At 45.3% G+C, this 21,997-nt stretch overlaps 2 protein-coding genes across 7 annotated transcripts in view; one reads left to right on the top strand and one right to left on the bottom strand.

The window, feature by feature from the left end:
* Positions 1 to 16,379, bottom strand: part of LOC307128134 (uncharacterized protein) — a 49,084-nt gene extending 32,705 nt beyond the window's left edge. Inside the window, exons 1-2 of one of the 6 annotated variants that reach the window (XM_079819746.1) lie at positions 16,212 to 16,379; positions 14,869 to 15,148 (exon numbers count right to left, since the gene is read on the bottom strand). The gene's annotated coding sequence lies outside the window, so the exon portion shown is untranslated. Of the gene's footprint in view, positions 1 to 14,868; positions 15,149 to 15,606; positions 15,675 to 16,211 lie in introns of those variants that run through there. The other 5 variants (XM_079819749.1, XM_079819748.1, XM_079819751.1 and 2 more) reach the window with 5 other exon arrangements.
* Positions 15,884 to 19,612, top strand: fem1a (fem-1 homolog a). Its single transcript, XM_079819743.1, has 2 exons — positions 15,884 to 17,998; positions 18,819 to 19,612. The coding sequence occupies exon 1, from the start codon at positions 16,035 to 16,037 to the stop codon at positions 17,871 to 17,873; it is 1,839 nt and encodes a 612-aa protein (XP_079675869.1). The 5' UTR covers positions 15,884 to 16,034; the 3' UTR covers positions 17,874 to 17,998; positions 18,819 to 19,612.
* The last annotated feature ends 2,385 nt before the right edge of the window (positions 19,613 to 21,997 follow it).

Genomic DNA, 21,997 nt, shown 5'->3' with positions numbered 1-21,997 from the left:
GTACGGTGTGTGTGTGTGTGTGTGTGTGTGTGTGTGTTTCAGTCTTCAGGTAATGTACGGTGTGTGTGTGTGTGTGTGTGTGTTTCAGTCTTCAGGTAATGTACGGTGTGTGTGTGTGTGTGTGTGTGTGTTTCAGTCTTCAGGTAATGTACGGTGTGTGTGTGTGTGTGTGTGTGTTTCAGTCTTCAGGTAATGTACGGTGTGTGTGTGTGTGTGTGTGTTTCAGTCTTCAGGTAATGTACGGTGTGTGTGTGTGTGTGTGTGTGTTTCAGTCTTCAGGTAATGTACGGTGTGTGTGTGTGTGTGTGTGTGTTTCAGTCTTCAGGTAATGTACGGTGTGTGTGTGTGTGTGTGTGTGTGTGTGTGTTTCAGTCTTCAGGTAATGAACGGTGTGTGTGTGTGTGTGTGTTTCAGTCTTCAGGTAATGAACGGTGTGTGTGTGTGTGTGTGTTTCAGTCTTCAGGTAATGTACGGTGTGTGTGTGTGTGTGTGTTTCAGTCTTCAGGTAATGTACGGTGTGTGTGTGTGTGTGTGTGTGTGTGTGTGTGTGTTTCAGTCTTCAGGTAATGTACGGTGTGTGTGTGTGTGTGTGTGTGTGTTTCAGTCTTCAGGTAATGTACGGTGTGTGTGTGTGTGTGTGTGTGTTTCAGTCTTCAGGTAATGTACGGTGTGTGTGTGTGTGTTTCAGTCTTCAGGTAATGTACGGTGTGTGTGTGTGTGTGTGTGTGTTTCAGTCTTCAGGTAATGTACGGTGTGTGTGTGTGTGTGTGTGTGTTTCAGTCTTCAGGTAATGTACGGTGTGTGTGTGTGTGTGTGTGTGTTTCAGTCTTCAGGTAATGTAGGTGTGTGTGTGTGTGTGTGTGTGTTTCAGTCTTCAGGTAATGTACGGTGTGTGTGTGTGTGTGTGTGTGTGTGTGTGTGTTTCAGTCTTCAGGTAATGAACGGTGTGTGTGTGTGTGTGTGTTTCAGTCTTCAGGTAATGAACGGTGTGTGTGTGTGTGTCTCAGTCTTCAGGTAATGTACAGTGTGTGTGTGTGTGTGTGTGTTTCAGTCTTCAGGTAATGAACGGTGTGTGTGTGTGTGTGTCTCAGTCTTCAGGTAATGTACAGTGTGTGTGTGTGTGTCTCAGTCTTCAGGTAATGTACGGTGTGTGTGTGTGTGTGTGTGTTTCAGTCTTCAGGTAATGTACGGTGTGTGTGTGTGTTTCAGTCTTCAGGTAATGTACAGTGTGTGTGTGTGTGTGTGTGTGTGTGTGTGTGTTTCAGTCTTCAGGTAATGTACGGTGTGTGTGTGTGTGTGTGTGTGTGTTTCAGTCTTCAGGTAATGTACAGTGTGTGTGTGTGTGTGTGTGTGTGTTGGTGTGTTTCAGTCTTCAGGTAATGTACGGTGTGTGTGTGTGTGTGTGTGTGTGTGTGTTTCAGTCTTCAGGTAATGAACGGTGTGTGTGTGTGTGTGTTTCAGTCTTCAGGTAATGAACGGTGTGTGTGTGTGTGTCTCAGTCTTCAGGTAATGTACGGTGTGTGTGTGTGTGTGTGTTTCAGTCTTCAGGTAATGTACGGTGTGTGTGTGTGTTTCAGTCTTCAGGTAATGTACAGTGTGTGTGTGTGTGTGTGTGTGTGTGTGTGTGTGTGTGTGTTTCAGTCTTCAGGTAATGTACGGTGTGTGTGTGTGTGTGTGTGTGTTTCAGTCTTCAGGTAATGTACGGTGTGTGTGTGTGTATGTGTGTGTGTGTTTCAGTCTTCAGGTAATGAACGGTGTGTGTGTGTGTGTGTGTGTGTTTCAGTCTTCAGGTAATGTACGGTGTGTGTGTGTGTGTGTGTTTCAGTCTTCAGGTAATGTACGGTATGTGTGTGTGTGTGTGTGTGTGTGTGTGTGTGTGTTTCAGTCTTCAGGTAATTTACGGTGTGTGTGTGTGTGTTTCAGTCTTCAGGTAATGTACGGTGTGTGTGTGTGTGTGTGTGTGTGTGTGTGTGTGTGTTTCAGTCTTCAGGTAATGAACGGTGTGTGTGTGTGTGTGTGTGTGTGTGTGTGTGTGTGTGTGTTTCAGTCTTCAGGTAATGTACGGTGTGTGTGTGTGTGTGTGTGTGTGTGTGTGTGTGTGTGTTTCAGTCTTCAGGTAATGTACGGTGTGTGTGTGTGTGTGTTTCAGTCTTCAGGTAATGAACGGTGTGTGTGTGTGTGTGTTTCAGTCTTCAGGTAATGAACGGTGTGTGTGTGTGTGTGTTTCAGTCTTCAGGTAATGTACGGTGTGTGTGTGTGTGTGTGTGTGTGTTTCAGTCTTCAGGTAATGTACGGTGTGTGTGTGTGTGTTTCAGTCTTCAGGTAATGTACGGTGTGTGTGTGTGTGTGTGTGTGAGTGTTTCAGTCTTCAGGTAATGTACGGTGTGTGTGTGTGTGTGTGTGTTTCAGTGTTCAGGTAATGTACGGTGTGTGTGTGTGTGTGTGTGTGTTTCAGTCTTCAGGTAATGTACGGTGTGTGTGTGTGTTTCAGTCTTCAGGTATTGTACGGTGTGTGTGTGTGTTTCAGTGTTCAGGTAATGTACGGTGTGTGTGTGTGTTTCAGTCTTCAGGTAATGAACGGTGTGTGTGTGTGTGTGTGTGTGTTTCAGTCTTCAGGTAATGAACGGTGTGTGTGTGTGTGTGTGTGTGTGTGTGTGTGTGTGTTTCAGTCTTCAGGTAATGTACGGTGTGTGTGTGTGTTTCAGTCTTCAGGTATTGTACGGTGTGTGTGTGTGTTTCAGTGTTCAGGTAATGTACGGTGTGTGTGTGTGTTTCAGTCTTCAGGTAATGAACGGTGTGTGTGTGTGTGTGTTTCAGTCTTCAGGTAATGTACGGTGTGTGTGTGTGTTTCAGTCTTCAGGTATTGTACGGTGTGTGTGTGTGTTTCAGTGTTCAGGTAATGTACGGTGTGTGTGTGTGTGTGTGTGTGTTTCAGTCTTCAGGTAATGTACGGTGTGTGTGTGTGTTTCAGTCTTCAGGTAATGTACGGTGTGTGTGTGTGTGTGTGTGTTTCAGTCTTCAGGTAATGTACGGTGTGTGTGTGTGTTTCAGTCTTCAGGTAATGTACAGTGTGTGTGTGTGTGTGTGTGTGTTTCAGTCTTCAGGTAATGAACGGTGTGTGTGTGTGTGTGTGTTTCAGTGTTCAGGTAATGTACGGTGTGTGTGTGTGTTTCAGTCTTCAGGTATTGTACGGTGTGTGTGTGTGTTTCAGTGTTCAGGTAATGTACGGTGTGTGTGTGTGTGTGTGTGTGTGTTTCAGTCTTCAGGTAATGTACGGTGTGTGTGTGTGTTTCAGTCTTCAGGTAATGTACGGTGTGTGTGTGTGTGTGTGTGTGTGTGTTCAGTCTTCAGGTAATGTACGGTGTGTGTATGTGTTTCAGTCTTCAGGTAATGTACGGTGTGTGTGTGTGTGTGTGTGTTTCAGTCTTCAGGTAATGTACGGTGCGTGTGTGTGTGTGTGTGTTTCAGTCTTCAGGTAATGAACGGTGTGTGTGTGTGTGTGTTTCAGTCTTCAGGTAATGAACGGTGTGTGTGTGTGTGTGTGTGTGTGTTTCAGTCTTCAGGTAATGTACGGTGTGTGTGTGTGTGTTTCAGTCTTCAGGTAATGTACGGTGTGTGTGTGTGTATGTGTGTGTGTGTGTTTCAGTCTTCAGGTAATGTACGGTGTGTGTGTGTGTGTGTTTCAGTCTTCAGGTAATGAACGGTGTGTGTGTGTGTGTGTGTGTGTGTGTGTTTCAGTCTTCAGGTAATGTACGGTGTGTGTGTGTGTGTTTCAGTCTTCAGGTAATGTACGGTGTGTGTGTGTGTGTGTGTGTTTCAGTCTTCAGGTAATGTACGGTGTGTGTGTGTGTGTTTCAGTCTTCAGGTAATGTACGGTGTGTGTGTGTGTATGTGTGTGTGTGTGTTTCAGTCTTCAGGTAATGTACGGTGTGTGTGTGTGTGTGTGTGTGTGTGTGTGTGTTTCAGTCTTCAGGTAATGTACGGTGTGTGTGTGTGTATGTGTGTGTGTGTTTCAGTCTTCAGGTAATGAACGGTGTGTGTGTGTGTGTGTGTGTGTTTCAGTCTTCAGGTAATGTACGGTGTGTGTGTGTGTGTGTGTGTGTGTGTTTCAGTCTTCAGGTAATGTACGGTGTGTGTGTGTGTGTGTGTCTGTGTGTTTCAGTCTTCAGGTAATGTACTGTGTGTGTGTGTGTGTTTCAGTCTTCAGGTAATGTACGGTGTGTGTGTGTGTGTGTGTGTGTGTTTCAGTCTTCAGGTAATGTACGGTGTGTGTGTGTGTGTGTGTGTGTGTTTCAGTCTTCAGGTAATGTACGGTGTGTGTGTGTGTGTGTGTTTCAGTCTTCAGGTAATGAACGGTGTGTGTGTGTGTGTGTGTGTGTGTGTGTGTGTGTGTGTGTGTGTGTGTGTGTGTTTCAGTCTTCAGGTAATGTACGGTGTGTGTGTGTGTGTGTGTGTTTCAGTCTTCAGGTAATGTACGGTGTGTGTGTGTGTGTGTGTGTGTGTGTTTCAGTCTTCAGGTAATGTACGGTGTGTGTGTGTGTGTGTTTCAGTCTTCAGGTAATGTACGGTGTGTGTGTGTGTGTGTGTGTGTTTCAGTCTTCAGGTAATGTACGGTGTGTGTGTGTGTGTGTGTGTGTGTGTGTTTCAGTCTTCAGGTAATGAACGGTGTGTGTGTGTGTGTGTGTGTGTGTGTGTTTCAGTCTTCAGGTAATGTACGGTGTGTGTGTGTGTGTGTGTTTCAGTCTTCAGGTAATGTACGGTGTGTGTGTGTGTGTGTGTGTGTGTGTGTGTTTCAGTCTTCAGGTAATGAACGGTGTGTGTGTGTGTGTGTGTGTGTGTGTTTCAGTCTTCAGGTAATGAACGGTGTGTGTGTGTGTGTGTGTTTCAGTCTTCAGGTAATGAACGGTGTGTGTGTGTGTGTGTGTGTGTGTGTGTTTCAGTCTTCAGTTAATGTACGGTGTGTGTGTGTGTGTATGTGTGTGTGTGTTTCAGTCTTCAGGTAATGTACGGTGTGTGTGTGTGTGTGTTTCAGTCTTCAGGTAATGAACGGTGTGTGTGTGTGTGTGTGTGTGTTTCAGTCTTCAGGTAATGAACGGTGTGTGTGTGTGTGTGTGTGTGTGTGTGTTTCAGTCTTCAGGTAATGTACGGTGTGTGTGTGTGTGTGTGTGTTTCAGTCTTCAGGTAATGTACGGTGTGTGTGTGTGTGTGTGTGTGTGTGTGTGTGTGTGTGTTTCGGTCTTCAGGTAATGAACGGTGTGTGTGTGTGTGTGTGTTTCAGTCTTCAGTTAATGTACGGTGTGTGTGTGTGTGTGTGTGTGTTTCAGTCTTCAGGTAATGAACGGTGTGTGTGTGTGTGTGTGTTTCAGTCTTCAGGTAATGTACGGTGTGTGTGTGTGTGTGTGTGTGTGTGTGTTTCAGTCTTCAGGTAATGAATGGTGTGTGTGTGTGTGTGTGTTTCAGTCTTCAGGTAATGTACGGTGTGTGTGTGTGTGTGTGTGTGTGTGTGTTTCAGTCTTCAGGTAATGTAGGGTGTGTGTGTGTGTGTGTGTTTCAGTCTTCCTGTAATGAACGGTGTGTGTGTGTGTGTGTGTGTTTCAGTCTTCAGGTAATGTACGGTGTGTGTGTGTGTGTGTTTCAGTCTTCAGGTAATGAACGGTGTGTGTGTGTGTGTGTTTCAGTCTTCAGGTAATGTACGGTGTGTGTGTGTGTGTGTGTTTCAGTCTTCAGGTAATGTACGGTGTGTGTGTGTGTGTGTTTCAGTCTTCAGGTAATGTACGGTGTGTGTGTGTGTGTTTCAGTCTTCAGGTAATGTACGGTGTGTGTGTGTGTGTGTTTCAGTCTTCAGGTAATGTACGGTGTGTGTGTGTGTGTGTTTCAGTCTTCAGGTAATGTACGGTGTGTGTGTGTGTGTGTTTCAGTCTTCAGGTAATGAACGGTGTGTGTGTGTGTGTGTTTCAGTCTTCAGTTAATGTACGGTGTGTGTGTGTGTGTGTGTGTGTGTGTTTCAGTCTTCAGGTAATGTACGGTGTGTGTGTGTGTGTGTTTCAGTCTTCAGGTAATGTACGGTGTGTGTGTGTGTGTTTCAGTCTTCAGGTAATGTACGGTGTGTGTGTGTGTGTTTCAGTCTTCAGGTAATGTACGGTGTGTGTGTGTGTGTGTGTTTCAGTCTTCAGGTAATGTACGGTGTGTGTGTGTGTGTGTTTCAGTCTTCAGGTAATGTACGGTGTGTGTGTGTGTGTGTTTCAGTCTTCAGGTAATGTACGGTGTGTGTGTGTGTGTGTTTCAGTCTTCAGGTAATGTACGGTGTGTGTGTGTGTGTGTTTCAGTCTTCAGGTAATGTACGGTGTGTGTGTGTGTTTCAGTCTTCAGGTAATGAACGGTGTGTGTGTGTGTGTGTGTGTGTGTGTGTGTTTCAGTCTTCAGGTAATGTACTATGTGTGTGTGTGTGTTTCAGTCTTCAGGTAATGAACGGTGTGTGTGTGTGTGTGTGTTTCAGTCTTCAGGTAATGAACGGTGTGTGTGTGTGTGTGTGTGTTTCAGTCTTCAGGTAATGTACGGTGTGTGTGTGTGTGTGTGTGTGTGTGTGTTTCAGTCTTCAGGTAATGTATGGTGTGTGTGTGTGTGTGTGTTTCAGTCTTCAGGTAATGTACGGTGTGTGTGTGTGTGTGTGTGTTTCAGTCTTCAGGTAATGTACTGTGTGTGTGTGTGTGTGTGTGTGTTTCAGTCTTCAGGTAATGTACGGTGTGTGTGTGTGTGTGTTTCAGTCTTCAGGTAATGTACGGTGTGTGTGTGTGTTTCAGTCTTCAGGTAATGTACGGTGTGTGTGTGTGTGTTTCAGTCTTCAGGTAATGTACGGTGTGTGTGTGTGTGTGTGTGTGTGTGTGTGTGTTTCAGTCTTCAGGTAATGTACGGTGTGTGTGTGTGTGTGTGTGTGTTTCAGTCTTCAGGTAATGTACGGTGTGTGTGTGTGTGTGTGTGTGTTTCAGTCTTCAGGTAATGTACGGTGTGTGTGTGTGTGTGTGTGTGTTTCAGTCTTCAGGTAATGTACGGTGTGTGTGTGTGTGTGTGTTTCAGTCTTCAGGTAATGTACGGTGTGTGTGTGTGTGTGTGTGTGTGTGTGTGTGTGTGTTTCAGTCTTCAGGTAATGTACGGTGTGTGTGTGTGTGTGTGTGTGTTTCAGTCTTCAGGTAATGTACTGTGTGTGTGTGTGTGTGTGTGTTTCAGTCTTCAGGTAATGTACGGTGTGTGTGTGTGTGTGTGTGTGTGTGTTTCAGTCTTCAGGTAATGTACGGTGTGTGTGTGTGTGTGTGTGTGTGTGTTTCAGTCTTCAGGTAATGTACGGTGTGTGTGTGTGTGTGTGTGTTTCAGTCTTCAGGTAATGAACGGTGTGTGTGTGTGTGTGTGTGTTTCAGTCTTCAGGTAATGAACGGTGTGTGTGTGTGTGTGTGTGTTTCAGTCTTCAGGTAATGTACGGTGTGTGTGTGTGTGTGTGTTTCAGTCTTCAGGTAATGTACGGTGTGTGTGTGTGTGTGTGTGTGTGTGTGTGTTTCAGTCTTCAGGTAATGTACGGTGTGTGTGTGTGTGTGTGTGTTTCAGTCTTCAGGTAATGAACGGTGTGTGTGTGTGTGTGTGTGTGTGTTTCAGTCTTCAGGTAATGTACGGTGTGTGTGTGTGTGTGTTTCAGTCTTCAGGTAATGTACGGTGTGTGTGTGTGTGTGTGTGTTTCAGTCTTCAGGTAATGAACGGTGTGTGTGTGTGTGTGTTTCAGTCTTCAGGTAATGTACGGTGTGTGTGTGTGTGTGTTTCAGTCTTCAGGTAATGTACGGTGTGTGTTTCAGTCTTCAGGTAATGTACGGTGTGTGTGTGTGTGTGTTTCAGTCTTCAGGTAATGTACGGTGTGTGTGTGTGTGTGTTTCAGTCTTCAGGTAATGTACGGTGTGTGTGTGTGTGTGTGTGTGTGTGTTTCAGTCTTCAGGTAATGTACGGTGTGTGTGTGTGTGTGTGTTTCAGTCTTCAGGTAATGTACGGTGTGTGTGTGTTTGTGTTTCAGTCTTCAGGTAATGAACGGTGTGTGTGTGTGTGTGTTTCAGTCTTCAGTTAATGTACGGTGTGTGTGTGTGTGTGTGTGTGTGTGTGTGTGTGTTTCAGTCTTCAGGTAATGTACGGTGTGTGTGTGTGTGTGTTTCAGTCTTCAGGTAATGTACGGTGTGTGTGTGTGTGTTTCAGTCTTCAGGTAATGTACGGTGTGTGTGTGTTTGTTTCAGTCTTCAGGTAATGTACGGTGTGTGTGTGTGTGTGTGTGTGTGTGTGTTTCAGTCTTCAGGTAATGTACGGTGTGTGTGTGTGTGTTTCAGTCTTCAGGTAATGTACGGTGTGTGTGTGTGTGTGTGTGTTTCAGTCTTCAGGTAATGAACGGTGTGTGTGTGTGTGTGTGTGTGTGTGTGTTTCAGTCTTCAGGTAATGTACTATGTGTGTGTGTGTGTTTCAGTCTTCAGGTAATGAACGGTGTGTGTGTGTGTGTGTGTGTGTTTCAGTCTTCAGGTAATGAACGGTGTGTGTGTGTGTGTGTGTGTGTTTCAGTCTTCAGGTAATGTACGGTGTGTGTGTGTGTGTGTGTGTGTGTGTTTCAGTCTTCAGGTAATGTACGGTGTGTGTGTGTGTGTGTTTCAGTCTTCAGGTAATGTACGGTGTGTGTGTGTGTGTGTGTGTGTGTTTCAGTCTTCAGGTAATGTACGGTGTGTGTGTGTGTTTCAGTCTTCAGGTAATGTACGGTGTGTGTGTGTGTGTGTGTGTGTGTTTCAGTCTTCAGGTAATGTACGGTGTGTGTGTGTGTGTGTGTGTGTGTTTCAGTCTTCAGGTAATGTACGGTGTGTGTGTGTGTGTGTGTGTGTGTTTCAGTCTTCAGGTAATGTACGGTGTGTGTGTGTGTGTGTGTGTGTTTCAGTCTTCAGGTAATGTACGGTGTGTGTGTGTGTGTGTGTGTGTGTTTCAGTCTTCAGGTAATGTACGGTGTGTGTGTGTGTGTGTGTGTGTGTGTTTCAGTCTTCAGGTAATGTACGGTGTGTGTGTGTGTGTGCGTGTGTGTGTGTTTCAGTCTTCAGGTAATGTACGGTGTGTGTGTGTGTTTCAGTCTTCAGGTAATGTACGGTGTGTGTGTGTGTGTGTGTGTTTCAGTCTTCAGGTAATGTACGGTGTGTGTGTGTGTGTGTGTGTGTGTTTCAGTCTTCAGGTAATGTACGGTGTGTGTGTGTGTGTGTGTGTGTGTTTCAGTCTTCAGGTAATGTACGGTGTGTGTGTGTGTGTGTGTGTGTGTTTCAGTCTTCAGGTAATGTACGGTGTGTGTGTGTGTGTGTGTGTGTTTCAGTCTTCAGGTAATGTACGGTGTGTGTGTGTGTGTGTGTTTCAGTCTTCAGGTAATGTACGGTGTGTGTGTGTGTGTGTGTGTGTGTGTTTCAGTCTTCAGGTAATGTACGGTGTGTGTGTGTGTGTGTGTGTGTTTCAGTCTTCAGGTAATGTACGGTGTGTGTGTGTGTGTGTGTGTGTGTGTGTGTGTTTCAGTCTTCAGGTAATGAACGGTGTGTGTGTGTGTTTCAGTCTTCAGGTAATGAACGGTGTGTGTGTGTGTGTCTCAGTCTTCAGGTAATGTACAGTGTGTGTGTGTGTGTGTGTGTTTCAGTCTTCAGGTAATGAACGGTGTGTGTGTGTGTGTCTCAGTCTTCAGGTAATGTACAGTGTGTGTGTGTGTGTCTCAGTCTTCAGGTAATGTACGGTGTGTGTGTGTGTGTGTGTTTCAGTCTTCAGGTAATGTACGGTGTGTGTGTGTGTGTTTCAGTCTTCAGGTAATGTACAGTGTGTGTGTGTGTGTGTGTGTGTGTGTGTGTGTTTCAGTCTTCAGGTAATGTACGGTGTGTGTGTGTGTGTGTGTGTTTCAGTCTTCAGGTAATGTACAGTGTGTGTGTGTGTGTGTGTGTGTGTTGGTGTGTTTCAGTCTTCAGGTAATGTACGGTGTGTGTGTGTGTGTGTGTGTGTGTGTGTGTTTCAGTCTTCAGGTAATGAACGGTGTGTGTGTGTGTGTGTTTCAGTCTTCAGGTAATGAACGGTGTGTGTGTGTGTGTCTCAGTCTTCAGGTAATGTACGGTGTGTGTGTGTGTGTGTGTTTCAGTCTTCAGGTAATGTACGGTGTGTGTGTGTGTGTGTGTGTGTGTGTGTGTTTCAGTCTTCAGGTAATGTACGGTGTGTGTGTGTGTGTGTGTGTTTCAGTCTTCAGGTAATGAACGGTGTGTGTGTGTGTGTGTGTGTTTCAGTCTTCAGGTAATGAACGGTGTGTGTGTGTGTGTGTGTTTCAGTCTTCAGGTAATGAACGATGTGTGTGTGTGTGTGTGTGTTTCAGTCTTCAGGTAATGTACGGTGTGTGTGTGTGTTTCAGTCTTCAGGTAATGTACGGTGTGTGTGTGTGTGTGTGTGTGTGTTTCAGTCTTCAGGTAATGTACGGTGTGTGTGTGTGTGTGTGTGTTTCAGTCTTCAGGTAATGTACGGTGTGTGTGTGTGTGTGTGTGTGTGTGTGTGTTTCAGTCTTCAGGTAATGTACGGTGTGTGTGTGTGTGTGTGTGTTTCAGTCTTCAGGTAATGTACGGTGTGTGTGTGTGTGTGTGTGTGTTTCAGTCTTCAGGTAATGTACGGTGTGTGTGTGTGTGTGTGTGTGTGTGTGTGTTTCAGTCTTCAGGTAATGTACGGTGTGTGTGTGTGTGTGTGTGTGTTTCAGTCTTCAGGTAATGTACGGTGTGTGTGTGTGTGTGTGTGTGTGTTTCAGTCTTCAGGTAATGTACGGTGTGTGTGTGTGTGTGTGTGTGTTTCAGTCTTCAGGTAATGTACGGTGTGTGTGTGTGTGTGTGTGTTTCAGTCTTCAGGTAATGTACGGTGTGTGTGTGTGTGTGTGTGTGTTTCAGTCTTCAGGTAATGTACGGTGTGTGTGTGTGTGTGTGTGTGTTTCAGTCTTCAGGTAATGTACGGTGTGTGTGTGTGTGTGTGTGTGTGTGTGTGTGTGTTTCAGTCTTCAGGTAATGAACGGTGTGTGTGTGTGTGTGTGTTTCAGTCTTCAGGTAATGAACGGTGTGTGTGTGTGTGTGTGTTTCAGTCTTCAGGTAATGTACGGTGTGTGTGTGTGTGTGTGTTTCAGTCTTCAGGTAATGTACGGTGTGTGTGTGTGTGTGTGTGTGTGTGTGTGTTTCAGTCTTCAGGTAATGTACGGTGTGTGTGTGTGTGTGTGTGTGTGTTTCAGTCTTCAGGTAATGTACGGTGTGTGTGTGTGTGTGTGTGTGTTTCAGTCTTCAGGTAATGTACGGTGTGTGTGTGTGTGTGTGTGTGTTTCAGTCTTCAGGTAATGTACGGTGTGTGTGTGTGTGTGTGTGTGTTTCAGTCTTCAGGTAATGTAGGTGTGTGTGTGTGTGTGTGTGTGTTTCAGTCTTCAGGTAATGTACGGTGTGTGTGTGTGTGTGTGTGTGTGTGTGTGTGTTTCAGTCTTCAGGTAATGAACGGTGTGTGTGTGTGTGTGTGTTTCAGTCTTCAGGTAATGAACGGTGTGTGTGTGTGTGTCTCAGTCTTCAGGTAATGTACAGTGTGTGTGTGTGTGTGTGTGTTTCAGTCTTCAGGTAATGAACGGTGTGTGTGTGTGTGTGTCTCAGTCTTCAGGTAATGTACAGTGTGTGTGTGTGTGTCTCAGTCTTCAGGTAATGTACGGTGTGTGTGTGTGTGTGTGTGTTTCAGTCTTCAGGTAATGTACGGTGTGTGTGTGTGTTTCAGTCTTCAGGTAATGTACAGTGTGTGTGTGTGTGTGTGTGTGTGTGTGTGTGTGTTTCAGTCTTCAGGTAATGTACGGTGTGTGTGTGTGTGTGTGTGTTTCAGTCTTCAGGTAATGTACAGTGTGTGTGTGTGTGTGTGTGTGTGTTGGTGTGTTTCAGTCTTCAGGTAATGTACGGTGTGTGTGTGTGTGTGTGTGTGTGTGTGTTTCAGTCTTCAGGTAATGAACGGTGTGTGTGTGTGTGTGTTTCAGTCTTCAGGTAATGAACGGTGTGTGTGTGTGTGTCTCAGTCTTCAGGTAATGTACGGTGTGTGTGTGTGTGTGTGTTTCAGTCTTCAGGTAATGTACGGTGTGTGTGTGTGTTTCAGTCTTCAGGTAATGTACAGTGTGTGTGTGTGTGTGTGTGTGTGTGTGTGTGTGTGTGTGTGTTTCAGTCTTCAGGTAATGTACGGTGTGTGTGTGTGTGTGTGTGTTTCAGTCTTCAGGTAATGAACGGTGTGTGTGTGTGTGTTTCAGTCTTCAGGTAATGAACGGTGTGTGTGTGTGTGTGTGTGTTTCAGTCTTCAGGTAATGTACAGTGTGTGTGTGTGTGTGTGTGTGTGTGTGTTTCAGTCTTCAGGTAATGTACGGTGTGTGTGTGTGTGTCCGTGTGTGTTTCAGTCTTCAGGTAATGTACAGTGTGTGTGTGTGTGTGTGTGTGTGTGTTTCAGTCTTCAGGTAATGTACGGTGTGTGTGTGTGTGTGTGTGTTTCAGTCTTCAGGTAATGAACGGTGTGTGTGTGTGTGTGTGTTTCAGTCTTCAGGTAATGTACGGTGTGTGTGTGTGTTTCAGTCTTCAGGTAATGTACAGTGTGTGTGTGTGTGTGTGTGTGTGTGTTTCAGTCTTCAGGTAATGTACGGTGTGTGTGTGTGTGTGTGTGTTTCAGTCTTCAGGTAATGAACGGTGTGTGTGTGTGTGTGTGTTTCAGTCTTCAGGTAATGTACGGTGTGTGTGTGTGTGTGTGTTTCAGTCTTCAGGTAATGTACGGTGTGTGTGTGTGTGTGTGTGTTTCAGTCTTCAGGTAATGTACGGTGTGTGTGTGTGTGTGTGTTTCAGTCTTCAGGTAATGTACGGTGTGTGTGTGTGTTTCAGTCTTCAGGTAATGTACAGTGTGTGTGTGTGTGTGTGTGTGTGTGTGTGTGTGTGTGTGTTTCAGTCTTCAGGTAATGTACGGTGTGTGTGTGTGTGTGTGTGTTTCAGTCTTCAGGTAATGAACGGTGTGTGTGTGTGTGTGTGTTTCAGTCTTCAGGTAATGTACGGTGTGTGTGTGTGTGTGTGTTTCAGTCTTCAGGTAATGTACAGTGTGTGTGTGTGTGTGTGTGTGTTTCAGTCTTCAGGTAATGTACGGTGTGTGTGTGTGTGTGTGTCCGTGTGTGTTTCAGTCTTCAGGTAATGTACAGTGTGTGTGTGTGTGTGTGTGTGTGTGTGTGTGTGTGTGTGTGTGTGTTTCAGTCTTCAGGTAATGAACGGTGTGTGTGTGTGTGTTTCAGTCTTCAGGTAATGAACGGTGTGTGTGTGTGTGTGTGTTTCAGTCTTCAGGTAATGTACGGTGTGTGTGTTTCAGTCTTCAGGTAATGTACAGTGTGTGTGTGTGTGTGTGTGTGTGTGTGTGTGTGTGTGTTTCAGTCTTCAGGTAATGTACGGTGTGTGTGTGTGTGTCCGTGTGTGTTTCAGTCTTCAGGTAATGTACAGTGTGTGTGTGTGTGTGTGTGTGTGTGTGTGTGTGTTTCAGTCTTCAGGTAATGTACGGTGTGTGTGTGTGTGTGTTTCAGTCTTCAGGTAATGAACGGTGTGTGTGTGTGTGTTTCAGTCTTCAGGTAATGAACGGTGTGTGTGTGTGTGTGTGTTTCAGTCTTCAGGTAATGTACGGTGTGTGTGTGTGTGTGTTTCAGTCTTCAGGTAATGTACAGTGTGTGTGTGTGTGTGTGTGTGTGTGTGTGTGTGTGTGTGTGTGTGTGTGTGTGTTTCAGTCTTCAGGTAATGTACGGTGTGTGTGTGTGTGTCCGTGTGTGTTTCAGTCTTCAGGTAATGAACGGTGTGTGTGTGTGTGTGTGTTTCAGTCTTCAGGTAATGTACGGTGTGTGTGTGTGTGTGTTTCAGTCTTCAGGTAATGTACAGTGTGTGTGTGTGTGTGTGTGTGTGTGTGTGTGTTTCAGTCTTCAGGTAATGAACGGTGTGTGTGTGTGTGTTTCAGTCTTCAGGTAATGAACGGTGTGTGTGTGTGTGTGTGTGTGTTTCAGTCTTCAGGTAATGTACGGTGTGTGTGTGTGTGTGTGTGTTTCAGTCTTCAGGTAATGTACAGTGTGTGTGTGTGTGTGTGTGTGTGTGTGTGTGTGTGTGTGTGTGTGTGTGTGTGTTTCAGTCTTCAGGTAATGTACGGTGTGTGTGTGTGTGTGTCCGTGTGTGTTTCAGTCTTCAGGTAATGTACAGTGTGTGTGTGTGTGTGTGTGTGTGTGTGTGTGTGTGTTTCAGTCTTCAGGTAATGTACGGTGTGTGTGTGTGTGTCCGTGTGTGTTTCAGTCTTCAGGTAATGTACAGTGTGTGTGTGTGTGTGTGTGTGTGTGTGTGTGTGTGTGTGTGTTTCAGTCTTCAGGTAATGTACGGTGTGTGTGTACACACACACTCACACTACCTCTGCATCTGAACTCACACACTTCCTCAGTCTCTAGTATAATAAGAGCAGACACTTCACTGACCCATGAGCCCGCGGGAGAGAGGATGATGACCGCCAGTGAAGCGACTGACCCTAACAACGTGGAGGATGAAGGACATTCATACTAGACACACTCACTTACACACACACACACACTCGCTCTCACACACACACACACACTTACACACACACACACACTCGCTCTCACACACACACACACACACACACACACACTCACTCACTCACTCACTCACTCTCTCACACACACACACACACACACACACACACACACACACACACACTCACAGAACACACACACACACACACACACACACACACACACTCACAGAACACACACACATACTATATCGAACACACTTTTTGTTGATGTTCTTCTCCCGTACCCGTCCTCCTGCTGCTCCTGGATCAGTGTACCCGTCCTCCTGCTGCTCCTGGATCAGTGTACCCGTCCTCCTGCTGTTCCTGGATCAGTGTACCCGTCCTCCTGCTGCTCCTGGATCAGTGTACCCGTCCTCCTCCTGCTGCTCCTGGATCAGTGTACCCGTCCTCCTCCTGCTGTTCCTGGATCAGTGTACCCGTCCTCCTGCTGTGTGGAAGACTAGTGATTTTGTTGTGAAACTGAACAACAGAACCCAGTCTGCCTCTCAGCACAGGACACACACACACACACACACACACACACACACACACACCTGTGGGGTTAATACTGCTCATTAAAACACTGATTTTAAAATGTGTCTAACTTTAATATCCTCTGGGTTCAGTAGTATTATAATCTGAAGTGATTAGAGCTCAATCACTGTTTACTGTAGTCTTTAACGCAGATATTCCCGTGTGTATAAAGCTGACTGTACTTCACTGTAAATCAACAGAAGTGTTTAATAAATCAACATCATGAAAACATCTCCGTGACTTTAACATGAAACCCTGTTTTGGCATTCTTTATAATCAATGAAATAAGGTAATAGTACGTATTACATGTACCACGTCTTCAAACACAACAAACAAACTCGGGATAAATCCAGAAAGCACTTTAATTCCAATCTCTAAAACATTCAAATATCTAAAATGTCGTTTTTGGTACAGCATAAGAACTTAGTGACTTCATACATGCCAGACGAGTTGTTCATACATTCCGTGTTTACATCAGCTGACTGAGTCTCACCAGATGCATGATGGGGGATGTAGTTCCCGTGAGGCACAACGACACCGGCTGATACGAGCAAGCGGACTACATTTCCCACAGGTCTTCGCGCGACAAGCCTGCCGGCGTTCGTGATGGGTGACAGGTGTTATTGTAGTTCTTTGCGCGGCTCGCGCCGTGCGCTAACCGCGCGTACGGACTACGCTACCCAGCGTTCCGAGCGGCAGTGGTAAACAGAGCTGTCAAACAACATCACCGACGCCATTTCGACAGCAGCCTTAAAATGGCAGTAAAATGGATCGCTCCTCACTAAATAAGAAGCGCCGCTCGCTTCCCGCGATCGCGAATTCAAACGCGCTTTAACGGACACTCGGGTAAGATGGATATCAGCGCGGCGGTGTTTAACGCGGCGAGAGACGGAAAACTGAAGCTCATCCAGAAGTTGCTGAGCAACAAAAGCGCGGAGGAGCTGGAGGCGCTGGCGGAGGGGAAGACGCAGGGGGGGACGCCGCTGCTCATCGCGGCGCGTTACGGGCACCTGGAGGTCGTGGATTACCTGCTGGAGCACTGCAAGGCCAACGTGGAGCTCGGGGGGTCCGTCAACTTCGACGGCGAGACGATCGAAGGCGCTCCGCCGCTGTGGGCGGCCTCCGCCGCGGGACACCTGCCGGTGGTGAAGACGCTCCTGAAGCACGGCGCCTCCGTCAACAACACCACCCTCACCAACTCCACCCCGCTGCGCGCCGCCTGCTTCGACGGGCACCTGGAGATCGTGCGGTACCTGGTGGAGCATCGCGCCGACATGGAGGTGGCGAACCGGCACGGGCACACCTGCCTGATGATCTCCTGCTATAAAGGGCACCGGGACATCGCCCAATTCCTGCTGGAGCGCGGGGCGGATGCCAACCGGAGGAGTGTGAAGGGCAACACCGCCCTCCATGACTGCGCGGAGTCCGGGAGCCTGGAGATCATGAAGATGCTGCTGAAGGGCGAGGCGCGGATGGAGCGGGACGGGTACGGGATGACCCCGCTGTTAGCCGCGAGCGTCACCGGGCACACCAACATCGTGGAGTATTTGGTGCACCAGCCCCGGCTCAGCCGGGCGGAGCGGGTCGACGCGCTGGAGCTCCTCGGCGCCACTTTTGTCGATAAGAAGCGCGATCTTCTAGGCGCGATGCGGTACTGGAGGCGCGCGATGGAGCTCCGCCAAGTGGGCGAGAGCCTCCCGAAGCCTCCGGCGGGCGCACCGGTGCCAGCGTATGACTGCGCCCGCGAGGTGTCCACAGATGAGGAGCTTGAGGCGCTGATTACCGACCCGGACGAGATGCGAATGCAAGCATTGCTGATCCGCGAACGCATCCTCGGCCCGTCGCACCCGGACACTTCCTACTACATCCGGTACCGCGGCGCCGTCTACGCGGACTCGGGCAACTTCGGGCGCTGCATCGGCCTGTGGAAGTATGCCCTGGACATGCAGCAGAACCACCTGGACCCGCTCAGCCCCATGACGGCCAGCAGCTTCCTCTCCTTCGCTGAGCTCTTCTCCTTCGTATTGCAGGATCGCGCAAAGGGCTGCACCCGCGTCAGCTTCCAGGACCTGATGGGCGTCCTGGGGAAGAGCGTGCGGGAGGTGGAGCGGGCGGTGGCGCAGCGGGTAAGCCCGCCGGAACCGGCCCAGTTCACCAAAGCACTCTCCATCATCCTCCACCTGCTCTTCCTGCTGGAGAAGCTGGATTGCGCGCCGGAGCAGGAGCACCTGAAGCGGCGGACGGTGTACCGGCTGCTGAAGCTCAACCCGCGGGCGCGGGGCGGGTACACGCCGCTGCACATGGCGGTGGACCGCGACACCACGTCTGTGGGCCGGTACCCGGTGGGCCGCTTCCCGTGCCCGGCCGTGGCGGAGCTGCTGCTGGAGTGCGGCGCGGATGTGGACTCGCGCGACCTGCAGAACAACACGCCGCTGCACGTAGCGGCCGCTAACGGCTCGCCCGACATCATGGCGGCGCTCATCCGGGCCGGCGCACACTTCGACGCCACCAACGCCCAGCACAAGACGGCCTACGAGCTGCTGGAGGAGCAGAGCGGCGGGAAACACGCGCTCCACCCGCTGCACCACCTCACGCTGCAGTGCCTCGCCGCGCGCGCCATCGAGAGACACAGACTGCCCTACAAAGGGCTGATCTCGGAGGAGATGGAGGCGTTCATCGAGCTGCACTGACGACCTTTGACCTCTCCATCAGACTGTGTTCTTCTGATCCTGAAGGACTTTAAGCCCACGGTGAGACTGACCTCTGACCTCTGGAGACTCTGTGTCGCTGATACGGAATGACTTTTAAACGGATAGTTTGCGCAAAAATTAAAATTCGGTCATGATTTGCTCTCCCTCAGGTCATCCGAGGTGTGTATGATGTTCTTCTGTCAGACCAATACAATCTGAGTTATATTACAAAAGTCCAGGCTAATCCAAGCTTTTTTTGAAGTGCATCTATCCGTCATATAACTGCTCCACGCGGCTAATAAAGGCCTTCTGAAGCTAATCGATGCATTTGTGTAAGAAAAATATCCATATTTAAAACTTTATCAAGTAAACTTTTGGCCGACTGTCTTCTGTGGAAAAGTGTTGAATGTTGAAAGTGAAACTCAAGATGCGTTAATGAAAAATGTTTCCATAAATTGAACAGGGAAGGCGGTCTGTTGAAAGTTAACGTGATAAAGTTTGGAATATGGATATTTTTCTTACACAAACGCGTCGATTCGCTTCAGAAGGCCTTTATTAACAGTCCAGGCTAATCCAAGCATTTTTTGAAGTGCATCTGTCCGTCATATAACTGCTCCACGCGGCTAATAAAGGCCTTCGGAAGCGAATCGATGCGTCTGTGTAAGACAAATATTCATATTTAAAACTTTATCAAGTAAAAGTTTTCCATGTTGAATGTTGAAAGTGAAACTCCAGATGTGTTCGTGATGTCATGACCTGGTTGCGTTAGTCTTTCCATCCGAACTTTCAACATTTTTCCATAAATTGAACAGGGAAGGCGGAGGTCGAAAGTTAACGTGATAAAGTTTTAAATATGGATATTTTTCTTACACAAACGCGTCGATTCGCTTCAGAAGGCCTTTATTAACAGTCCAGAGCCTCGTGGAGCAGTTATATGACGGATAGATGCACTTTTTCAAACACAGCAACTAATGCTTGGATTGGCCTGGACTTGTGTAATATAACTCAGATTATATTCGTCTGAGAGAAGAATGTCACACACACCTCGGATGACGAGAGGGAGAGGAAATCATGGGCTAATCTTCATTTTTGGGTGAACTATCCCTTTAAGCCCACGGTGAGACTGACCTTTGACCTCTGGAGCCGTCTCCATCAGACTCTGTGTTCTTCTGATCCTGAAGGACTTTAAGCCCACGGTGAGACTGACCTTTGACCTCTGGAGCCGTGTCCATCAGACTCTGTGTTTGACTTTAAGCCCATGGTGCCAAACGCTAGCCTTACACGATCATCTTCTTCTTCTTTTCTAATGTGTGGTTTTAAGTGTTTTATTGAATGCCTCGTGAGTGTAATGTATAGACCTCGGCACTTTAACGGCGTTATGGATGATATCTATGCAGTTTATTAACGGCGGTGCGTTTTCTCTCTGCAGGGTTTCGTGGAAGCGCTAGTCTTACTCTGATTGCCTTTACGTTTGTGTGTCTGGAATGATCCGTGTTTCTGTCGAATGAAAGCACTTTGAAAATGTTAACCTCTAAAAGCAGAGACTTCAGAAACTGATGTGGTTAATTTAAGACAAAAGGTGTGTGGTGATGCCGGAATAAACCTCAGTGTCCCATCTGTGTGTGTGCTGTCGCTCGTGTGTGTGTGTGTGTGTGTGTGTGTGTGAAGGGTCATTATCTGATGCTCCTACAGGTTATGTTATTTCAGTTCGTCTCATAAAAACACAAAACCAGGAAATTACAGTTGAGTAAGTGTTTTATTATCATTTTCTAAACTCATCGCAGGGTCTCCGCCGATCTTAAAGTTTAATTTAAGGCCTTAAAAATGTGTTAAAACATCATGGCATTAAATCAGGGAAAAACATGTACATTCATAAAAATGTCTTTTACGGTATTTTTCCATCTCTTTCTGAAGCGGCTGAAGTTGCTTAGCCTGTCAATGGAGGACAGAAATCTCTCATTTCATTACAAATCTCTTAATTTGTGTTCAGAAGATGAACGAGAGTCACTTTAATCTGAGCATTAGAGCAGAGGCCGGAACTATTACACATAATAAACTATAAGCAGATGAAGATGATGAAGTTCTTCCTCAGGATTTCTGTTTCCCGCTCAAACTCATCCTTAAATCCACACACATTACTGACTCGCTGATGAAGAAATGAGTGTTGTGTTGTGAGAAACTGGCCAGAATGAAGAGTTTGAGATCTCAGATCTCCTCATGGGGTGTGAAGTTTAGAGATTTGAGCTGTCACTGGTTGAGCTGGGATGGAGATCTGCTCTGAGGGATGTTCTCACACTCCTTCTCCTTCTCTCTGTTCCTTCTCTTTATTCCTCAAGTCTTTCACTGACATGCAGAAACTCTGAAGGTGGCAATGCAACATTTCTCACGTTTGTTTAGTTCACGTTTTTCAACCAATATTTCAGCTTTATTTCATCAACTGAAGTGTATAGTTGTGTTTAATAGTTGTGTTTAATAGTTGTGTTTAATAGTGTTTAGTCGTGTTTAGTAGTGTTAGTTGTGTTTAGTCGTGTTTAATAGTGTTTAATAGTTGTGTTTAATAGTGTTTAATAGTTGTTTAGTCGTGTTTAATAGTGTTTAATAGTTGTGTTTAATAGTGTTTAGTCGTGTTTAATAGTGTTTAATAGTTGTGTTTAATAGTGTTTAATAGTTGTTTAGTCGTGTTTAATAGTGTTTAATAGTTGTGTTTAATAGTGTTTAGTCGTGTTTAGTAGTGTTTAATAGTGTTTAATAGTGTTTAGTCGTGTTTAGTAGTGTTTAATAGTGTTTAATAGTTGTGTTTAATAGTGTTTAGTCGTGTTTAGTAGTGTTTAATAGTTGTGTTTAATAGTGTTTAGTCGTGTTTAGTAGTGTTTAATAGTTGTTTAATAGTGTTTAGTCGTGTTTAGTAGTGTTTAATAGTTGTGTTTAATAGTGTTTAGTAGTGTTTAATAGTGTTTAATAGTTGTGTTTAATAGTGTTTAGTCGTGTTTAGTAGTGTTTAATAGTTGTGTTTAATAGTGTTTAGTAGTGTTTAATAGTGTTTAATAGTGTTTAGTAGTGTTTAGTAGTGTTTAGTAGTGTTTAATAGTTGTGTTTAATAGTGTTTAGTAGTGTTTAATAGTGTTTAATAGTGTTTAGTAGTGTTTAGTAATGTTAAATAGTGTTTAATAGTGTTTAGTCGTGTTTAGTAGTGTTTAATAGTGTTTAGTAGTGTTTAATAGTGTTTAATAGTGTTTAGTCGTGTTTAGTAGTGTTTAATAGTGTTTAATAGTTGTGTTTAATAGTGTTTAGTAGTGTTTAATAGTGTTTAATAGTTGTGTTTAATAGTGTTTAGTAGTGTTTAATAGTGTTTAATAGTTGTGTTTAATAGTGTTTAGTAGTGTTTAATAGTGTTTAATAGTTGTGTTTAATAGTGTTTAGTCGTGTTTAGTAGTGTTTAATAGTTGTGTTTAATAGTGTTTAGTAGTGTTTAGTAGTGTTTAATAGTGTTTAATAGTGTTTAGTAGTGTTTAGTAGTGTTTAGTAGTGTTTAATAGTGTTTAATAGTGTTTAGTAGTGTTTAGTAGTGTTTAATAGTGTTTAATAGTGTTTAGTCGTGTTTAGTAGTGTTTAATAGTTGTTTAATAGTGTTTAGTCGTGTTTAGTAGTGTTTAATAGTTGTGTTTAATAGTGTTTAGTAGTGTTTAATAGTGTTTAATAGTGTTTAGTAGTGTTTAGTAGTCTTAATAGTGTTTAGTAGTGTTTAATAGTATTTAATAGTGTTAACAGTGTTTAGTGTTTAATAGTCTTAATAGTGTTTAATATTGTTTAATAGTATTTGTTAATAGTGTTTAGTAGTGGTTAATGGTGTTTAATTGTGTTAATAGTGTTTAGTGGTATTTAATAGTGTTTAATAGTTGTGTTCAATAGTGTTTAATAGTTGAGTTTAATAGTGTTTAGTTGTGTTTAATAGTGTTTAATAGTTGTGTTCAATAGTGTTTAATAGTTGTGTTCAATAGTGTTTAATAGTTGTGTTCAATAGTGTTTAATAGTTGTGTTTAATAGTGTTTAGTAGTAGTGTTCAATAGTGTTTAATAGTTGAGTTTAATAGTGTTTAGTGGTATTTAATAGTGTTTAATAGTTGT

This window comes from Gobio gobio (genome assembly GCF_949357685.1).
Source record: "Gobio gobio genome assembly, chromosome: 6".
Classification (NCBI taxonomy): Eukaryota; Metazoa; Chordata; class Actinopteri; order Cypriniformes; family Gobionidae; genus Gobio; species Gobio gobio.
The sequence above is the reverse complement of the archived record's forward strand: the minus strand, read 5'-3'. Positions and strand labels throughout refer to the sequence as shown.

What these genes read in the sequence shown, in the direction of transcription:
- fem1a (XM_079819743.1), top strand. Translation starts at nt 16,035, where the DNA reads ATGGATATCAGCGCGGCGGTGTTTAACGCGGCGAGAGACGGAAAACTG.